The 19,573-nt window shown below is 39.9% G+C and overlaps 2 protein-coding genes across 4 annotated transcripts in view; one reads left to right on the top strand and one right to left on the bottom strand.

Annotated features, from left to right (window-relative positions):
* Window positions 1-692: 692 nt before the first annotated feature.
* cacng6b (calcium channel, voltage-dependent, gamma subunit 6b) lies at window positions 693-10,982 on the top strand. The gene is made up of 5 exons (XM_077527143.1): window positions 693-999; window positions 3,748-4,270; window positions 7,867-7,941; window positions 9,794-9,931; window positions 10,023-10,982. Exons 2-5 carry the CDS (start codon window positions 3,922-3,924, stop codon window positions 10,241-10,243), a joined length of 783 nt encoding a protein of 260 aa, XP_077383269.1. The 5' UTR covers window positions 693-999; window positions 3,748-3,921; the 3' UTR covers window positions 10,244-10,982.
* A 3,524-nt stretch (window positions 10,983-14,506) lies between these two features.
* Window positions 14,507-19,573, bottom strand: part of cacng8b (calcium channel, voltage-dependent, gamma subunit 8b) — a 29,731-nt gene continuing 24,664 nt past the window's right edge. For 2 of the 3 annotated variants that reach the window (XM_077525901.1, XM_077525900.1), the window contains one exon: window positions 14,515-18,679. In XM_077525901.1, coding sequence (XP_077382027.1) covers window positions 17,886-18,679 — 794 coding nt within the window. In that variant the 3' untranslated portion in view covers window positions 14,515-17,885. Of the gene's footprint in view, window positions 18,680-19,573 lie in introns of all 3 variants that reach the window. The other variant, XM_077525902.1, reaches the window with a different exon arrangement.

Here is a 19,573-nt window from a genome sequence, read left to right on the forward strand (position 1 = left end):
CCAGAAGGCTTTATAAAATAAATGTTCAGTTGATTCAACGTGTTCATCGCAAAATAAACAGTTTTGGTCCAAACGCTTTCTTAAAAACTCAGAAAAAGGGTACACTCGTATTAAGAATTTTGTAGTGATTTTCCTTTGCTTTTGGGGAATGGGAAATTTAAAGTACTTGGATCTTAAAAACTCCATCTGATTTTGAAATAATAGGCGCCAGCAGCCCTGCGATTGGCTGGCAACCAGTCCAGGGTGTCCCCCGCCTACTGCCCAGAGCCAGCTGAGATAGGCGCCAGCACCCCCCGTGACCCTTGTGAGGAATAAGCGGTCAAGAAAATGGATGGATGGATGGATTTTGAAATACTTCCTGTTTTTATTCTTCGTCTTTCAAATTTAGTGCATTACATAAAAGTGTGTCACCATCTAGTGGAAGCCAATGGAACTACACGCCAAATAAACCTGCGACAGAACAAAAGAGCTACATAAACACTATAATTTCCTTTATTGCTACCTTCTTGGACAGATCAATCACTCATCCCGGTGCAGTAAGACGAGCCGTATGAACACACACTTCCTGGGGCTCCTCCTCCACTTTCACTTAATGTCATTAACAGGTGCCTGTCCGAAAATATAAATAGACGCACGCATGCGCGGACTGCGTCTGTCAGAAACACATGTTTTCAATCACGCTGCCACGCCTCACGACATGTTAATGCCAACATGTTTGTGCGTGATCGCTCCTGTTGCAGCACCTCCACTTTCTACTTTACTGACATTACCAGTTGATATACGCGCACACACGGGACACACATAGATGGATATTTCAGAATGGAGAGTGTCAGACAACCCGGCTGCAGCCCCCTCCCCTGTTACGCTCACTTTCCATTACCGTTTTGTACCCCCTCCTCCTCCTCTCTGTTGCTCTCTCTGTCACTAACTCACCCATGAGCACTCATCCTCTCTTTTAATTTGCAAGCGTCTTCTCGTCAACTCAACACCAAACCACAGGTCAGAATTATTATTTTTTTGTTTTGTTTCCCCCCTCCCATTTGTTGCTTTCCTACGCACGCATGCACGTACGCACACTAGAGAGTTGCAAAAGTTTTTCAAAGTTGGAAACTTTCTATTGGAATTAGAGGAAATTCATGGGAATAAACCCAGGAGTAAAATTACATTTTAGCATGTCTTGCTAGATAGTTAGCAAAAAGCTTAGCTATACAGCTAACTAGCTAGCTAGCTAGCAAGAAATGTAATTTTACTCCTGGAAACTTTCTATTGGAATTAACAGGGAATTCATGGGAATAAACCCAGGAGTAAAATTACATTTTAGCATGTCTTGCTAGATAGTTAGCTATAAAGCTTAACTATACAGGTAGCTAGCTAGCTAGCAAGAAATGTAATTTTACTCCTGGAAACTTTCTATTGGAATTACAGGGAATTCATGGGAATAAACCCAGGAGTAAAATTACATTTTAGCATGTCTTGCTAGATAGTTAGCTATAAAGCTTAGCTATACAGCTAGCTTGCAAGAAATGTAATTTTACTCCTGGAAACTTTCTATTGGAATTACAGGGAATTCATGGGAATAAACCCAGTGAGTAAAATTACATTTTAGCATGTCTTGCTAGATAGTTAGCTATAAAGCTATAGCTAGATAGCTAGCTATACAGCTAGCTAGCAAGAAATGTAATTTTACTCCTGGAAACTTTATGTTGGAATTACAGGGAAATCATGGGAATAAACCCAATGAGTAAAATTACATTTTAGCATGTCTTGCTAGATAGTTAGCTATAAAGCTATAGCTAGATAGCTAGCTATACAGCTCGCTAGCTAGCTAGCTAGCAAGAAATGTAATTTTACTCCTGGAAACTTTCTATTGGAATTCATGGGAGGAAAACCCAATGAGTAAAATTACATTTTAGCATGTCTTGCTAGCTATACAGCTAGCTAGCTAGAAATGTACACACAGAGTCGCAAAAGTCCAGGCTTTTCAAAATTGGAAACTTTCCATCGGAATTAGAGGGAATGTGAGGGAATAAACCAGGAATAATTAAACAAAATTGAAGTTTGGCTCTTATAAGAGAATTTTAAATTACAGTACATTTAAGCGTGATTCTAGCTAGCTAGCTAGCTAACAGATAGCTATGATAGTTTTGCAAACACCTCTTTTCTAATCCTAACTGTCGGTAATATTCCACTTTAAGTTACGAGAAGATATTTTTGTTGATGTGTTGGATCTCATGTGAATGACTATACAGTATTGCAAATACAAATGTAATGTTGTTGCCATTCTTTTTAATGAATAGCATAATCTGAGCAAACAGGTGGTTGATGTGGTTTGGTCGGCCGCCTGTATAAAACCTTTGAGACCGCCGGTACAAAGCTCACAATCAAGTGATCCAAGAACGCCTTCTGTCCTCTTGTCCACTGTTTTGACCTGTCAGAATCCCAAAGCAGGGTCAATTAGTCTGGTTCAAGCTTAAATTATCACCTGCCTCGCACCCTTGCGTGGGTCAGCTGCCACCTTGTTGAAACGCTCCCACGGGCACCCGGCTCATATTTTACAGTGAGCGGAAAATGCTTGATAAGCCTGGATCAGACGCGCGCACCTGATTCCCAGTATGTGCCGTGGACATGTGATGGAGTATTTGTGGCGTCGGGGTGATCCCCTCGGATCAGACGGGGATCCGCATCCAATCCCGACGCAGTGGGACCACTCGGGTCTGAGCTCTGTGGCGGGACGATGAAAGATGGGTGGGGCCATTGTGGCGCTCACCTTGACCCCCCGTGCAAAACAAAAATCCACGTTGACAAAATGTGTGTCGGGTTTTCAAGTTTAGGGAGCGGTAAAGCTTGAACCGTACCGACTTCGGGTTGTTGAGCATCTTAATGTTACAATTGAACACTTTATCACTTGACACTAGTGATAGACCGATACGTTGTTTTTTTTTCAGGGCCGATGCCGATACCGATTATTCGTCGTCAAGGAAGCCGATAACCGATATTTCAAGCCGATATCATTTGCAGTAAAAGAGAAAATAATTGTGTAAAAAAAATAAAATAAAATAAACCTTTTTAATTTTAAAACATATAAACAATAGACAGTTTTGTTTAATTAAAAATTTTAACAGAAATTGTAGAAAATGTAGGGAACTTCCAGGGTCATCAGCCTGTGTTAAGCTAAATTCAAAACTAAGCAAGCAAATAAATAAATAACTAAATTGTTTTCTACTGTAAATAAAGTTTTCAAAAATTTCAACATAATTTCTAAATTTTTTTTTTAATTTTTTTTTTTTTTTTTATGAATTAAAAAGTGTTGGGACTTCCCAGTGTTTGCAGTGAATAAATAAATAAATAATTTTCTAAAATTTTCTACTGTAAAAAAAGTTTTCCAAAATGTCAACATAATTTCTAAAGAACATTTTTAATTATTATTTTTAATAAATTAAAAAGTGTTGGGACTTCCCAGTGTTTGCAGTGAATAAATAAATAAATAAATGCGTTTTCTAAAGTTTTCTACTGTAAATAGTTTTCCAAAATTTCAACATAATTTCTAAATTGATTTTTTTTAATTATTTAATGACATAACTTGATTCCACCTTTATTGCCCTTCAAATTCGTAAAATGGCCGATGCCGATAATTGTCAACAAGTCAAATATCGGCACCGATAATCGGCCCGGCCGATAATCGGTCTATCCCTACTTGACACCTTGTGGTCTTACTTACTAATATTATTATTTATTTATTTTTTTCAGAGGACCGCACTGCAAAAAAAAAGGAAATACTGGCCCGGAGCTTCGATTCATCCCCGGATGTATTTTTGGACTTGAATCCTCCATCTTGTGTCGTTTATCCGCCCCCCAATTCTAAAGCTCCACTATTCCATCCCTACGAAATCCGGCTCCACCTGGAACCCGGGGCCCGCTGAGATGTGGAGCAACTTCTTCGTGTCCCAGGACGACGACGGGCGCGTGGGGGCGGCCGCCGGTCTGGCCGCCCTGAAGGGCGGGCGCGCCCACAGGCGGAGCCAAAAGATGAGCGACAGCCAGGACGGCAAGATCAAGCTGGCCTTCCTGCTGTGCGCGGTGGGCGTCACGCTGACCGTGCTGGGCGTGGGCACCGAGTTCTGGGCGGAGCTGGCGCAGCCCAAGGACTTTGGCGGCAACCAGACGTGCCAGATGGCGCACTACGGCCTGTGGAAGGCCTGCGTGCGCACCCTGTGGGTGGCCGACGTGGACCCCGAGAGGGCCAGCTGCGGTCCCGCCGAACTGCCGGGAGGTGAGGTCGCGACGGCGGTGCTGGTGTTGCCATGGTGACCACAGGCCATCTACTTACTCATTCTTATTGAGCCATTGCACTTTTTCCATAAGAAAAATCTTCAAACAAAAAGTTAAAAAAATTTTTTTTTTAAAATGCTACACTTGTTAACATAAACTAAGTGGGGAAAAAAATGCTAAACTAATAGAAGTATGGCTGCATTTTTTAGTCATTAATACAGTAATTTCATAATAATACATACAATTGAGTTAAAATTTAAAAAAAGAATTGTACGGTAAGAAAACGTGTAATATTGCTTTGTGTTGAGGTCAATTTTCTGCCACTAGATGGCATAATTGCATTTGTAAGATGTTGGTGACAGCTCAGTGCATTTTTCTTTTCATATTAAGAGCTATCTAATCTTTAACAGGAAGTAATTTGTGAAATTCTTTACATTTTTTTTAAATTGTAAAATATAACTTGACCCCAGTTGCCGTAAAAATATGCATTATTATTACATTTATTACTGCTAAATTTTGACGTTGACGTATCTGCTGTGTTGGGACTGGAATTTTTTTTCCCCCCAGTACTGGCTTTCCAAGTAAGGTGCGCTCATTAATCACATGTAAAAAAACAAAAATTAGGGGCATTAAAGGAAGTTTTAAATTTATTAAAAATTAACACACTAATTTGACACCCCATATATATGTTCACTCTGGAGATAAATTTAAATTATTTAATTACTTCACAGCACGACGAAATATACTTTGATGATTTGACATGAATTCCAGTATTTTCCTCAAGTAAAATATCTGTTACAAGCGTTGAAGAAAGAAAAAAAGTAGAAGCAGTAGTAGTAGTGTAATTATTAAATTATATTTTTATTACTATTATTAATGTATTATTTATTTATTTTTTATATTTATATATTTTATATTACATTTATTTTTATAAATTTTATTATATGCAGGACTGTCTAAGAAAATTAGAATATTGTGATAAAGTTCATTATTGTCTGTAATGCAATTAAATAAGCAAAAATGTCATACATTCTGGATTTATTAAAAATCAACTGAAATGTTGCAAGCCTTTTATTATTTTTTAATATTGCTGATTATGGCTTACAGCTTAAGAAAACCCAAATATGCTATCTTAAAATATTAGAATATTTCCTCAGACCAAGTAAAAAAAAGAAGAAAAAAAAAAGAAGCCATTATCAGCAACATTAAAACAATAAAAGGCTTTCAATATTTCAGTTGATTTGTAATGAATCCATAATGTATGGCATTTTTGCTGATTTAATTGTATTACAAAAATAATGGACTTTATCACAATATTCAAATTTTCTGAGACAGTCCTGTATATTTATTTGACCTATTTTATTTTATTTTATTTTATATTACTATAAATTATTTAGGTGACGCGACAGCGTGTTGACGGCAGCCAGTCTGCTCGTGACAATCGTTTCTCGCACCACTGGCAGTTGGCCGCCAGCTCAGCTCAGCTCGGCCGCCATGTTTTCTTCGCCCATCTTTTCCGATCGTGGCTGCCGTCCCGAAGCTGAGCTGACTCGGAGGTGTCTTCAACGCAATATGTGCCGAATGCGAAAGCGTGGTGAGACCACAAGATAAGCTGATGAGTGGTGGCTCCATGCAAGCATGTAACGCCGGGTGGGTGCGAGTTGTCACTATGTGCTCGCGAAGCCGAGTGGAACGTGTCTACTTCACAGTTTTTTGTCTAAATATAGTGAAAGGCCAACGAGGGAGCGGGACGGTCTAATGCAGTATTAACAACAACAACCCCACCCGTGTTGCCCCCCGTAGGCTCCACCCACCCTCACTCCTCGACCTCCTCCTCTTCCATCTGTGGCGTCTTTCTTTCTTCTGCAGCTTTCACCTCCCCTCCATCTGCGCTCCCAGCTCGCTTGCTCCTCCTCCTCCTCTTCAACCTGCTTCTGCCTCTTTTTCACGCTTTATTGCATTGCAATCAATTCATCGAGATCTTTGACACGACTGCTACAAATTCAAATAGGAACACAAAATGGAAATATTTATTATTATTATTATTATTATTATTATTTTGGACCTTAATTAAAACTGATGTTGCATAATACAGTATGTTGCAACCATCCATACAAAACTAAAATGCAAAATAATTTTATGTCATTTTCATGTGGGCCGCATTCAATTCAGTCATTATTATTATTGTTATTATTATTATTGTTATTATTATTATTATTATCTCTATGACCCTTGTGAGGAGCAAGTGGTTAAAAAAATAGATGGATGGATTATTATTATTAATAATTATAATAATATAGGTGATATTATTCACAAATTTCACGCAACGATTTTTTGAACTTTTTTTTTCCAACTATTATTCAGATAATTAAAATTCAAGACAATTTGCAATAAGGCTGTGCAATTAATCCAAAATTCAATGACTTTAAATTATTACAGTCCACAATTACAAAATCGGCATAACTGTTAAAAAAAAAACAAAAACAAAAAAATATTATAACATTATTAATACTCATTTTGAGTTTAAATTTATATATTTGCACTTTTTTAAAAATTTTAAATGACACATTTTATTAATCTTGCTTGGTCCAAAAGGAACTTACACAATTATGATGTTTCAAATCATTTTATTTGTCTTAACATTTTTAAATGTTTAAACATTTCCTCGTTTTGTACCAAAAAAAAAAAATCGTTTGAATAATCATGAGTTCAATGATTACCAAAATAAGCGTGATTATGATTTTTTTTCCCCCCTAATTTGTAATTTTGATACTTGAGCAATATATATTACATCATCGCACATGATTTGCTTTTGCAGGCCCCATGAAATGACGCGGCGGCCCAAATCAGGGCCCCGAGCCTTGAGTTTGACACCTGTGTCACGTGTAAGGAATTCCTTATTCCGTTCGCCTGGCGACAATAATCATTAATCCATTAAAAAATTCCCCTTCCCAGTTTTCATAATGTAATGTTGTTTGTGGCTGAAAGGAGGCATGTACAGGGAAAAACTGGAGTTTCCTTGATAAAAAAAAAAACCTGCTGCTGACCAGGTTAGGTTGATGCACCCTGTTACTACGGTAACTGACCCACAGCTTAACACATTCACTGCCAGCCCAGCAAAAATGCATTATTTGACGTCTTTTTCCGTCAATGGCAGTCAATGAGTTCAGATTAGATGTAACCAAAATTGACGGATTTTTAAGCAAAATTTGCCTTAAAAAAAGAAAAAAGGAAAAAAGGATGCTGCAATATAATCACAAAATATATTGGCACATTGTGTTTAACACATTCACTGCCAGCCCAGCAGAAATGCATTATTTGACGTCTTTTTCCGTCAATGGCAGTCAATGAGTTAAATGACCTCTTTTTATGACACAGGCTTGAGTTAGCTCTGATCCTTTGGTTTCAGTTACCTCCCTTTCTGAAACATTTCACCGTTTCTTCTTGACCCTCTTGCTTCTCACTCAAACCCGCTTTGTGAAATGCACCCCTGGAACGACATTAGTGTGAATGGATGAATAGAAATGACGAGCAACGAGCCACCACTGGCGTGCGCATGTGCATGCATGTTGTCCTAAAGTTTGCTCTTGTCTGCAGAATCCAACTGCACCTACTTCAAGTTCTTCACCTCGGGGGAAAACTCCGTCATGTTCAAGAAGACCACAGACAAAAGTAAGATGAATAAAAAAAATAATTAAAAAAAAATGGTGATGTAGAACTAGGTCAACGTGACGCTGGTATGCAAGTAGGACTAATGATGACATCACATGTTGGCACATGTTTTGTATGTTCCACCTGTCCGCCTTCACCTTGCCAATAAAATGTGCTTGAAGTCGAGCCAAATTGGCCAACACACATTTGCATCATCAAGGCAGATGCACAAACAAAAATTGATTAGAATTCAGTTAGTGCTTCACCCCGTAACGTATCAGACAATTGACAAAAAACACTGAGCGGGGTTTGACAAAGTAAAAGCAGAAGCTGGAAAATGTAGTTTGATAAAACGCAAAGTGCTCGCGTTAGAGTCATGAAGTCGGGTTTATGTTTTCAAAAATAAAATAGGATTGGGGTTTCAAAGTAACATTTCATTTATAGAACGCTTCGACACCTTATAAGGCCCTCAAAGTGCGTTTACATGATCTTTTGTGTTTTTATTCAAATGAGACTTTTGCAAACATCTGTTTTTACTTTGGAAAACAATGAACAAACTGGTAACAATCCCTGTTTATATTAATACAAAGTACAAAATAAACATCAATCACTGGTTAATAAACAGTAATCGGGGTGATTCAAAAAAAACATTTTCATACAAAATAAAAATAAAAATTGAAAAATCGATAGATTAATTATTTTAAAAATGTTTGATAGTGACAGCCAGGTTTATTATAGTTTTGGAGTTTTCATTTTCAGTTAGTTTTTTATTTTTGTTTTGAGTTTTTTTTTTTTTTTTAATTGAGTTAGTTTTCATTTGTTTTCAGTGTGGTTCTGTTAGTTTTGATCAGTTTTAGTTACTTAATAAATGCTTACTTTTATTTTAGTTTGAGTTAGTTTCAGTATTAGTTTTAGTTTATTTTTTTTCTTTTATGTGTATTCTGCACAATATTTAAAAAAAAAAAAAACAATATAAGAGTGATGTCATCAGAAGGTACTTTTCTACTGGCTGCTGCTAGATGATGTCACTTCTGTGTGACATACTTTCAAACGTCATTATTCCGGTTAATAGCAAAATAAATCTACTAACAATCACATTTAAAATCATCCCTAAAGGCTCACGCATTAAATTACTGACCAAAGATTAAACCGAAGGACATTTTGCCGTAATTATAGTTAGTTGTGGGAATGCTGAAGCATCGATTTTTATTCTCAACAACTCCCACATAATACTTCAAATTTACATTGTCCCCGGGGTTTATATGGTCTACATTACTTACAGTATTTGCACAATTTTAAACATTTAATAACAATTTTTCCCCATTCATTTTCAATGGAACAGACATTGAACTTTTTCCAAGTATCACTTTCCACGCCCACTTCCATACATATAACTTATCATCATGACCAGGTGTCTGATACTGCTTGGTGGCACAGTTGGTAACCAGGAGGTCATAATTTCATAATTTATCTCTCAATTTACTTCATAAGCATTCCACGTGCATTCAAATCTTAACATTCCGCTTTCAGCATTCCCACGCAATTTCTACAGAAATTGCACTTAGTCTAGTTTTAGTTAGTTTTGTAAACAAAAAATGTAGTTTCAGTTAGTTTTTTAAAAAGTATTTTAGTTTTTAATTTGAGTTTTAGTTTTTTCGTTAGTGTTATTTAACTAAAATAACCTTGTAGACAGCACTAGTTAGAATGTAGAGTTAGGTTTTCAAAGTAGGGTTAAGCTTTCAAAATAAAGTTTTCTAGTAGAATTAGTGTTTCAAAGTAGGGTTACAATTTAGAGTTAGGGCGTTAAAGTATTGTCATTGTGATTTCCATGTGATTTCAGTCCCATTTTCCACGTTTTTTGTCCCTCTCCTAGATTTGAACATGGCAGCGGCCATTTTGGCCCTCCTCAGTCTCACCATGATGGTGACGGGCTCCATCTGCATCATCATGACACTCAGCAAAGGCGTGTCCTTCTTCCTCAAGCCCGCCTCCTTCTGCTTCATACTCTCAGGTCTGACCGCAAAAAAAAAAAACAAAAAAAAAAAAGTCACGTGACGTTGACGCGCACGTAACAGCGAACCCGTCCGATGTGCCGGGTCCAGGCGTCCTGGCGCTGGCGTCGGTGCTGACGTTCCACCAGTCGGTTCTGGCCTTGCTGTCCAGCGACCGCTCGGTCCCGCTGCATCACCAGCTGTCGTGGTCGGCGGCCTGCGCGGGCTCGGCGGGCGCCGTCCTCATCTTCGGAGGCGTCCTCTTCCTCCTCCTTTCGCTTCCCGCCGGCGCCTGGCACAAGTGCTGGCCGCACAAGAACAGCGCCACCTAGTGTGCGGTTGTCCGACGTCGGAATGTCTTTTACATTTGATGGATGTTTTTTTTTTTTCTCTCTCTACAGTTTTTCTAAAGCACAATTAGCATAGCTTAGCATTTGACAGCTATTACGCAATACCTCATTGTATTTATATTATTCCCACTTTGCAGATCTCACTAACAGGTATGTTCATCCGACTGTTTTTATGCGTTTGGAAAAAGCGTCTGTGGTGTTTATTTTTTGGGGGATATTATCACCAAAAAAAAAAAAAAAAAAAAGTAAGATTTTGTATATCTGCCAACTGTATAGACTCACTTTATAAGCTTCACAATGTACATAACATTTATCACTTTATATATTTTATGAATAATCATTATCAAATCTTGTTGTTGTAGCTTTATTTACAACATAATGTCTAATTTTTGTTCCAAAAAAATATATAATAATTTATTCTCTAGAATGTATTCTTTTTGTTTTGTAACATTTCTCTTTGCTTTCACCACATTTTGTTTCGTCCAATCAGATTTCAGCCTCTTGTGTGTTGCTATGTCCATCTAATCTGCCCCCATGACATTCAGAATGATCAATAATACCGTCCCATGTAACTTTCAACTATGTTAGCGGCGGGACGGTTTCTTCAATCAATCAGATTTCGAATTCATCCTCGATGACATCAGCATGTTTCTGTCCTCTGATTGGTTCGTCAGAGCGAGACTTGTTGCGACACATTTTCAGTGTTTTTCTAAAGTGTTTTTCAACGCAATAAAAAAAAAAGCAACTGAGTGCAAACTTTGTCTAAATTGGGTCTCAGCAGGTGAGCAGGAGCCAATCCAAGAGGAGCCTGGATGTCAACCAATCACAAGGCATCATACAACCCAAAAAAAAAAAAAGAAAAAAAATCATTCACAAGTTGGAGTCTTAAAGGAAGCTAACTTTTTCCCTCCAATTCAACCCACAAGTGACCTTTATGACAAGAGACCCCGCCCCCAAACCCCCCGACTCTATAATTAGGCCATCGCCGCTCAAGTTTTCGAAACCTTAGCCGTGAATTTCAGCTATGCGTGCCTCATCGTTTACTTTTCCACCCTCGGTGTGCTCGCACCTTCTGCGCGTCGCGTCCAAATCAGCGCGTCACGACCACCATCGGCCCCCCACGGCGAGGGCCCGATCACGATCATACCGGAGACCTCCCGCCGGGATAATTACTGTCACAAGCCGCATCCGATTTTTGCATCGGCGGGCAACGCATGCACGCCGAACGCTCCCTCTGGCGAGAAACGCGATCTACGCGACATCCGATCTTGCTCGTATTTATATCGGCCGGGTCGGGCTGGGCGCTAGTTGCATGTTTGCGAAGAGAAATACAAACAAATCTGGAAAAACCTCTCTTGCACTCACAAAAAACTCTCAGAAACCAAAAAAAACATCTCATACACAACATACATCTTCCTCTCTCAGGTACCTAAAAAAAAAAAATCACCAAAACGAAAAAATAACATGCAACAAAAAGCTCTCACACTGAAAAACACCTCTCACACATACACACAAAAACTAAACTCTCGCAGGCACACCGCTCTCACATTAGAAAAAAAACTCACATGGAAGAGAACCTCTTGCGATCATCAAAATAGTTCTCACATTCAACGAAAAACTCTTACCAAAAAACCTCGCACATGCATTAAAATAACCTCACAACTCTCATGTACGTAAATACTCTCCCACAAAGACACACTAACCCAAAATACTCTCACACTTTCTCTCATACACATTCTTACACATTGCTCCCCATATTCCTCTCACACTCAGCAAAACACACACAGACCACAAAAAAATCTAGTCAACAAAACCACCTCTCACAACAAAACTCACATGAAGGAGAACCTCTTGCACACACCAAAATAGCTCTCACACTCAGCTAAAAACCCCTACCAAAAAAACTCACATAACCTCGCACATACATTAAAAAAACCCTCACATGCTTAAACTCTCACAGAAAACTCTCCCACGAAGACACACTAAACCAAAATACTCTCACACACTCTCTCATTCACATTCTGACACTTTCCTCCACACATTCCTCTCACACTCAGCAAAACACACACATACCACAAAAATCTAGTCAACAAAAACACCTCTCACATAAAAAACTCACATTTACTCGTCAAAAACTCTCACCCTGAAAAAAAAAAGATTGCTTTTTGTGTATGTGAGGTGTTCTGTTTTAGAAATCGGGTTTTTGGTGAATATGAAAACTTTCACAAATATGTGTGAGAGTTTTTTCAAAATTTTTTTTTGTAGATTTGAGAGTATTTTTTTGGCATGTGTGACGTCAATGTTATTTTTAGCTTATGGGGCACCTTGTAAAAAACCTGCTGATCTTTGTCGCATCATGCCCGACTCCCGTGCGACAAAGTCAACAAAGTGCGAAAACTTTGACCTCTCAAGGTGCGTTGGCTGCGTTGCGGGGAATTTGAAGTCCTCATCGCACCTGCTCCAAGGCAGAAATGTCGACGCTAAGTTGGCCTGCGAAGGTCAAGAAAAACGCGGCCGCTGTGTTTGGAGCACGACAGGCGTGTAAAACATGCATGAGGCGCCAGATGGGACCAATCACAAACTGATGCAAAAAAAAAAAAAAAAGTCTTCGCATGAACTTTCTGGTGACACGAATATGCGAATGCAAACCATCTGCAACTTTCCATCTATATGCAAATTGACCGTATGCAACGGTGCGACAACGAAGGTCAAAAGTGTCTCGATCAAAGCAATCAAGGGAACAACTCAAAAAGAAAATTAGGCACCCAAAATCCGCATTCCCATCTCGTTTACCATGTCAATATTTTATTTATGTCAATCACCGCCTTACTATACATGGTCATTTTTGGGGGGTTTGTTTTAAAAAGATGCCTTACAATAAATGCTTTACTATACATCCATCCATTTTCTTGACCGCTTATTCCTTACAAGTGTCACGGGGGTGCTGGAGCCTATCCCAGCTGGCTTTGGGCAGTAGGCGGGGAACACGCTGAACTGGTTGCCAGCCAATCGCAGGACACACAGAGACGAACGACCATCCACTCGCACAAGCACACCGAGGAACAATCCGGAGCGCCCAATCAACCGCCATGCATGTCTTTGGAATGTGGGAGGAGACTGGAGTACCCGGAGAAGACCCACGCAGGCACGGGGAGAACATGCAAACTCCACCCAGGTAGGCCGGAGCTTGGACTCGAACCCGAGTCCTCAGAACTGGGAGGCGGACATGCTAACCAGTCTTCCACCGTACCGCCCACTATACATGGTTATTTAAAACAAAAAAACAAAAAAAACAACAAAAAACTACTGAATACATGGTCATTCAAAAAAAAAAAAAAAAAAACAAGTGTTTTTTTTAATTTTTTTTATGGACATTAAGAAAAAATAGCCTTACTATACATGGTCTTTTTTTCTTTTTTTTTAAATGCTTTACTATGTATGGGCATTAAGAAAAAATAGCCTTACTATACATCGTCTTTTTTTTTTTTTTTTTTTTAAAGAAAAGACGTCTTACATACGAAAAGAAACCCGCCTGAATATACGAAAAAGAAACAAAACAAAAAAAAAACGCCTGACTATACATGGTCATTAAAAAAAAAAAACGACCATGTATAGTCAAGCGATTTTTTATTTTATTTATTTTTTTTATTTTTTTTTTTATGGGCATTTTTTTAATGCCCATACATAGTAAAGCATTAAAAAAAAAAGAAAAAAAAGACCATGTATAGTAAGGCTATTTTTTCTTAATGCCCATAAAAAAATAAAAATAAAAAAAACGCTTGACTATACATGGTCTTTTTTTTTTTAATGACCATGTATAGTCAGGCGTTTTTTTGTTTTGTTTTGTTTTTTTTGTATCGGCAGGCGGGTTTCTTTTCACATGTAAGACGTCTTTTCTTTAAAAAAAAAAAAAAGACCATGTATAGTAAGGCTATTTTTTTTTAATGCCCATACATAGTAAAGCATTGGAAAAAAAAAAAAAAAAAAGACCATGTATAGTAAGGCTATTTTTTAATGCCCATACATAGTAAAGCATTAAAAAATAAAATAAAATAAAATAAAATAAAAATAAAACGCTTGACTATACATGGTCGTTTTTTTTTTAATGACTATGTATAGTCAGGCGTTTTTTTTGTTTTGTTTCTTTTTTTGTATAGTCAGGCGGGTTTCTTTTCGTATGTAAGACGTCTTTTCTTTAAAAAAATAAGAATAAAAAAAAATAAAAAGACCATGTATAGTAAGGCTATTTTTTTTTAAACAACCATGTATATATAGTAAGGCGTTTTTTTTTGTTTTGTTTTTTTAACGAACATATATAGTAAGTATTAAAAAAACGCCCATGTATCCAGTAAGGCGTCATCCATCCATCCATTTTCGCTTATTCCTCACGAGGGTTGCTGGGGTGCTGGAGCCTATCCCAGCTGGCATCGGGCAGGGTTCAATTTTAAATCCATCATCGCCGCTGGACAGAGATTTAAAAAAAAAAAAAACTAAATGGAAAAAAAATAAAAAATCAGGCATTGGCAACCGATCATTTTTAGTGGTCTACATTGTCAGTGGACCAGCATGGATATTTCTTAAGTATACAGTATGTAATCATTTTGTTCTCAAATAAGTCATTCATTGAGTTGATCATCAAATTCCAATACTGTCATAAAAGTACAGCAAAAAAAAGACAAAAGTCAAAAGCATTGATCCTTTTTTTTTTTTTTTTTATAAACTTCGTGCAATACAGTGTTTGAGTTTATCACACATTTAGATAAACCATAATCAGTTGTCTCTCAAAGTCTACTACATATGATTCATATTGCCCACATAAATGCTCTCCGTGTGCACCTTTTGTCCCAGAATGTCACCAAAGAAATTCAGAAAACATGGAAGCGTCTCCTTGGTTGTTGTTGTTTTTTTGGCTGTATCATGTCGTCAGAGTCGAATTCTGGAGAAGAGAAGAAAAAAAAAAAAAAAAAAACGTGTGGGGCCGCTTACATTCTCATCACTTTCGTTCACGAGAAGACGAGCGAGGAAGCACAGTGAAAAGAATCTTTGGGGAGGTTCCCATCAATGCTGAGGGAAAAAAAGGGGGGGGGGGGGGTTGGGGTGGGGAGCTCATGAGGTAAACCACCAAGTAAGAGTCCGAGTAACAAAATTTTTGTTGAGAGAATTTACAAATATATGTATGCATAAATTACAATGTACAATTTATTTTTTTTAAATCACTCTTCAAAACTCTCATTTACATTATTATTTTTTTCCATTGAAAATGAAATGTGTCACTCATAAAATTTTTTTTTTTTTTTTTTTTTTTTTTTTTTGAAACTCAGGCAGTCATCTTGCGCCTGGTCCTGTACATATTTTTTTTCTCTTTTCTCCCGTGCGGACGCGAGCTTGTCGTTAATGCCCAAAAAGAACAAACATGGTCAACACGACTAGCGCTACAAAGAAGTACTCTGAACACGAATTCCGACGGCGGGAAGACGAACAGAGGCCAGAACCCGGTCGTTATTGTTGCATCTCTTCTTTTTTTTTTTTTTTTTTTAATTGTTATTATTGGAAGACAATTTACAGTATTCACATCTTGAAAACAAACAAAAATCAACGCGTTACCGGTGAGTGGAAAAGAAATCGTTCGCTCCGCGGAAGGTTTCGTTCGCGTCATGCTGGACACGCTGCTCGTCACCCCGACGGGGGAAATAAAAACCGAATCAAACAATGAAAATATCACAGTAAAAGTCAGCAACATGGAAAACGTTAACTCCGGATAACGCAGCGAGCGCGGAACCGATCGGGATGGACATCACAAAACATTTCCTACAAGCTGCCTCGTGTTCGTTTTGCTTTTTCTTTGGCTTTTTTTCTGGAAAATTTTTCTAAATATTTCCAATATTTGTTCCAGGAAGTTATCGTAGTTTACTCCCAACAATCGATTCTCTTCATTTTGTCGTGTTTCGCTTGGCTGCTATTGATTTGTAAAAGTACGTGAAAATTAGATTATTTCATCCAATCAGATTTGAGCGTCTACGTGTTGCCACGTCAGTCAAATCTGCCAGCGGCTTTCAGAATCAGTTGTGCCGACTCTACAACGAGTGTTGAAGCACTTGATGTTAAGTAGTAGAACTTTATTGTCACTAGTAGCAGACCATTATCAACTAGTGCAGTTTTACTTTACTCGTAGCCGTCCTACTAGTACGCCAAAGTTGTCCTGCTAGAAAATGTCATTATATTATATTAACTAGTTATGGGTAATCACACACTAGTTCAGTGTAATTGTGTACTAGTAGCATGTGGAATGCTCTTCCATTTATTCTATATATTTGACATCCAGTTTAAAGTACTAGTATGCTGTTTGTGTCCACTAGTAAGACAATTCGGGGCACAAGTTGAACAACAGTAAGTTTTTTTTTGTTTTTTTTCCACAACTAGTCCCACTTATGGCCTACTAGTAATCAATTAAACCTTAAAGGTACACTAGAAACATGAGTACTAGCAAACTACTGTGCTGCACTAGTAGTAACTTTAAAAACCTTTGAGTTACCTACTTGGCCTTTTTTCTTTTTTTTCCCAATTGGATTGTTTTTGTCCCAACTGTTTTTAGACTGGACCCCACTCGTTAGCATGTAGCAAACACTAGTAGCAAATAAATGCTCAAAAAAACGTTTCATGAAGCCATCTGAACATTTTTTTTTTTTTTTGATATCCTTCATATCCAGCTTCAGGTGTTTAGCCCTCACTAGTCGGACAACTTTTGCATATTAGTCAGATAACTACATGTTACTAGTGAGGGGAAATTGCGCAATAGTTGGGCTCTATTTTCCCGAAAACCTGCATTGCATGCAGCGTAATTGCTACGCAGAGGCAGGTTAGACCCAGTGTTGGTAATTTCACAGATGAGGATGTGGATGTGAGAGTGGTCACAGCTGACTTCAATCAAATTCCTCTCAGTCCCTTTTAAATGTGGTGGGCTACGCTAGAGTCTCAAACATGTTCATGTTCAGGAACCACCAGGTGCATCTCCATCTCCAACGGTTAGATAAGCTCCGCCAGCTAAATTGGTAAACGTGCAACAAGCTTTGCGCTTGTCTGAAATTAAGATCCGCCCACATTTTTGCCCCGCCGCAGATCTGCTGTCGAAGAAAATAGAATCGAAGATGTTAACTAGTAGAATTTTTAGCATACATTTGATGTCCTTGATATACAGATTCGATACATACTGGGTGGCCAAAAGTAGTACTACTAGTGAAAAACAATGCTAGTAAGCTAGCAAGCTAATCCTGCAACCACACAAATGGATTGTTCTGCCCATCCCTAGTACGAACGCAAAGAATAATCACAACAATCGACGCTAACGCAGGTGTGCTAAATTAGCGCTAATATTGCACAATTTGTTTTCGTAGTAGCCCGAGGTTAGTTTGCATGTTTTGATCGTTAACAAAATAAATCATTTTTCTAGCATGTGGAAATATCAAAATAGTTTTGTCGTGAGAGTTCGCGGTTGCTGTTACGATCGCTCAGTTACGAGTGTTTGCTCTTCTTTTCTTTTTTTTCCGTTGCCGAGGGAGAGGTTCACGTTTCGGCGGCGCTGGATGACGGCTACTTCCGGCCCCGCCCCCCGCCCCTCCCCCGCACTTTACACAGGCGTGGTCTTCCTATTGAGGGTGTTGGAGTTGCTCTCCCTGTCTCCCTTCAGCCTGTCCAGGGTGCCCATCCCTCGCTCCCTGTCCACGGTGGACGAGGTGAAGGGGGGCGGTCCGGAGCCCACCGAGTTGGGCATTGGCACGTTGGAGTTGGAGGAGTTGGACGGGTTGTGGGACTTGAGCGAGGGCAGCGTGCCGCTCATCATGCCGCCGCCGCCGCCGCCGCCGCCGCCGTCCTTGGGGAAGCAGTTGTGGAGCTGGTAGAGCGTGGCGCGGTCCACCGTGCCGTACATGGGCGGCAGCCCCCCCAGTTTGGGGTCTCGGGACAGCGTGTAGAGCGAGATGTCGCCCCCGGCCAGGGCCGTGTGCGAGCGCGAGTGCGGGTTGGGCAGGGTGGACACGGAGACGGGGCCCTGGGAGAGCAGCGCCGACGGGGGCAGGCCGAAGTTCTTGCCCACCGGCGAGGGGTCCCGGGAGCGGGAGGGGTCGGTGGAGCGCGAGGAGGAGCGCGAGCGGCGGCGGAAGCGGTAGCTGGGCAGGCGCAGCATGGCGTGCGTGGTGCTCTTGAAGATGTCGGTGCGCGAGCGGCAGCGCAGCTCCTTGTTCTTCTCGATGTAGATGTTGACCGCCAGCACGCCCACCATCTCGGCCATGATGAAGGACAGGCCGCCGAAGTAGAAGGACCAGCCGTACGAGTACTGCCACTTCTTGTCCTCGTCCTTCTTGGGCGAGATGTCGCCCAGCGCCGCCGAGATGTATACGATCACGCCGATGATGTTGCTCAGACCTGAAGAACGCAACAAGATACCACAATCACTTGTCGTGTACTTCCGAATGCACAGGTGGACCCCTTTTGTTGTGCTGTGGACTGCTTGGGACCAGTTTAGGGGTGGGGGGGCTTTTTGGGGGGCAGGGGGTTATGATGGTTAATGCTGATGTAGCAGCACACCGTTTTCTCAGATGAAAAGAAAACATGAACAAGGCGAAAAAGCTCCAGAATAAGATCCTAGTTAGTTAGCTAGCTAGCTAGCTAGCTAGCAAGCTAGCTTCTCAGCTATCAGCAGGAGCGTGCAAAGGTGTGGATGGGGGGTAGAGGGGGGCCATCCATCCACCCATCCATCCATCCATCCATCATTGATCCATCCATCCTTCCATCCATCCATCCATCCATCCATCATTGATCCATCCATCCATCCATCCATCCATCCATCATTGATCCATCCATCCATCCATCCATCCATCATTGATCCATCCATCCATCCATCATTGATCCATCCATCCATCCATCCATCCATCCATCCATCATTAATCCATCCATCCATCCATCCATCCATCCATCATTGATCCATCCATCCATCCATCCATCCATCATTGATCCATCCATCCATCCATCCATCATTGATCCATCCATCCATCCATCCATCATTGATCCATCCATCCATCCATCCATCCATCCATCATTGATCCATCCATCCATCCATCATTGATCCATCCATCCATCCATCCATCCATCCATCATTAATCCATCCATCCATCCATCCATCATTGATCCATCCCTCCATCCATCCATCCATCCATCCATCCATCATTGATCCATCCATCCTTCCATCCATCCATCCATCCATCATTGATCCATCCATCCATCCATCCATCCATCATTGATCCATCCATCCATCCATCC

The sequence above is a fragment of the Festucalex cinctus genome, chromosome 7, assembly GCF_051991245.1.
Source record: "Festucalex cinctus isolate MCC-2025b chromosome 7, RoL_Fcin_1.0, whole genome shotgun sequence".
Lineage (NCBI taxonomy): Eukaryota > Metazoa > Chordata > Actinopteri > Syngnathiformes > Syngnathidae > Festucalex > Festucalex cinctus.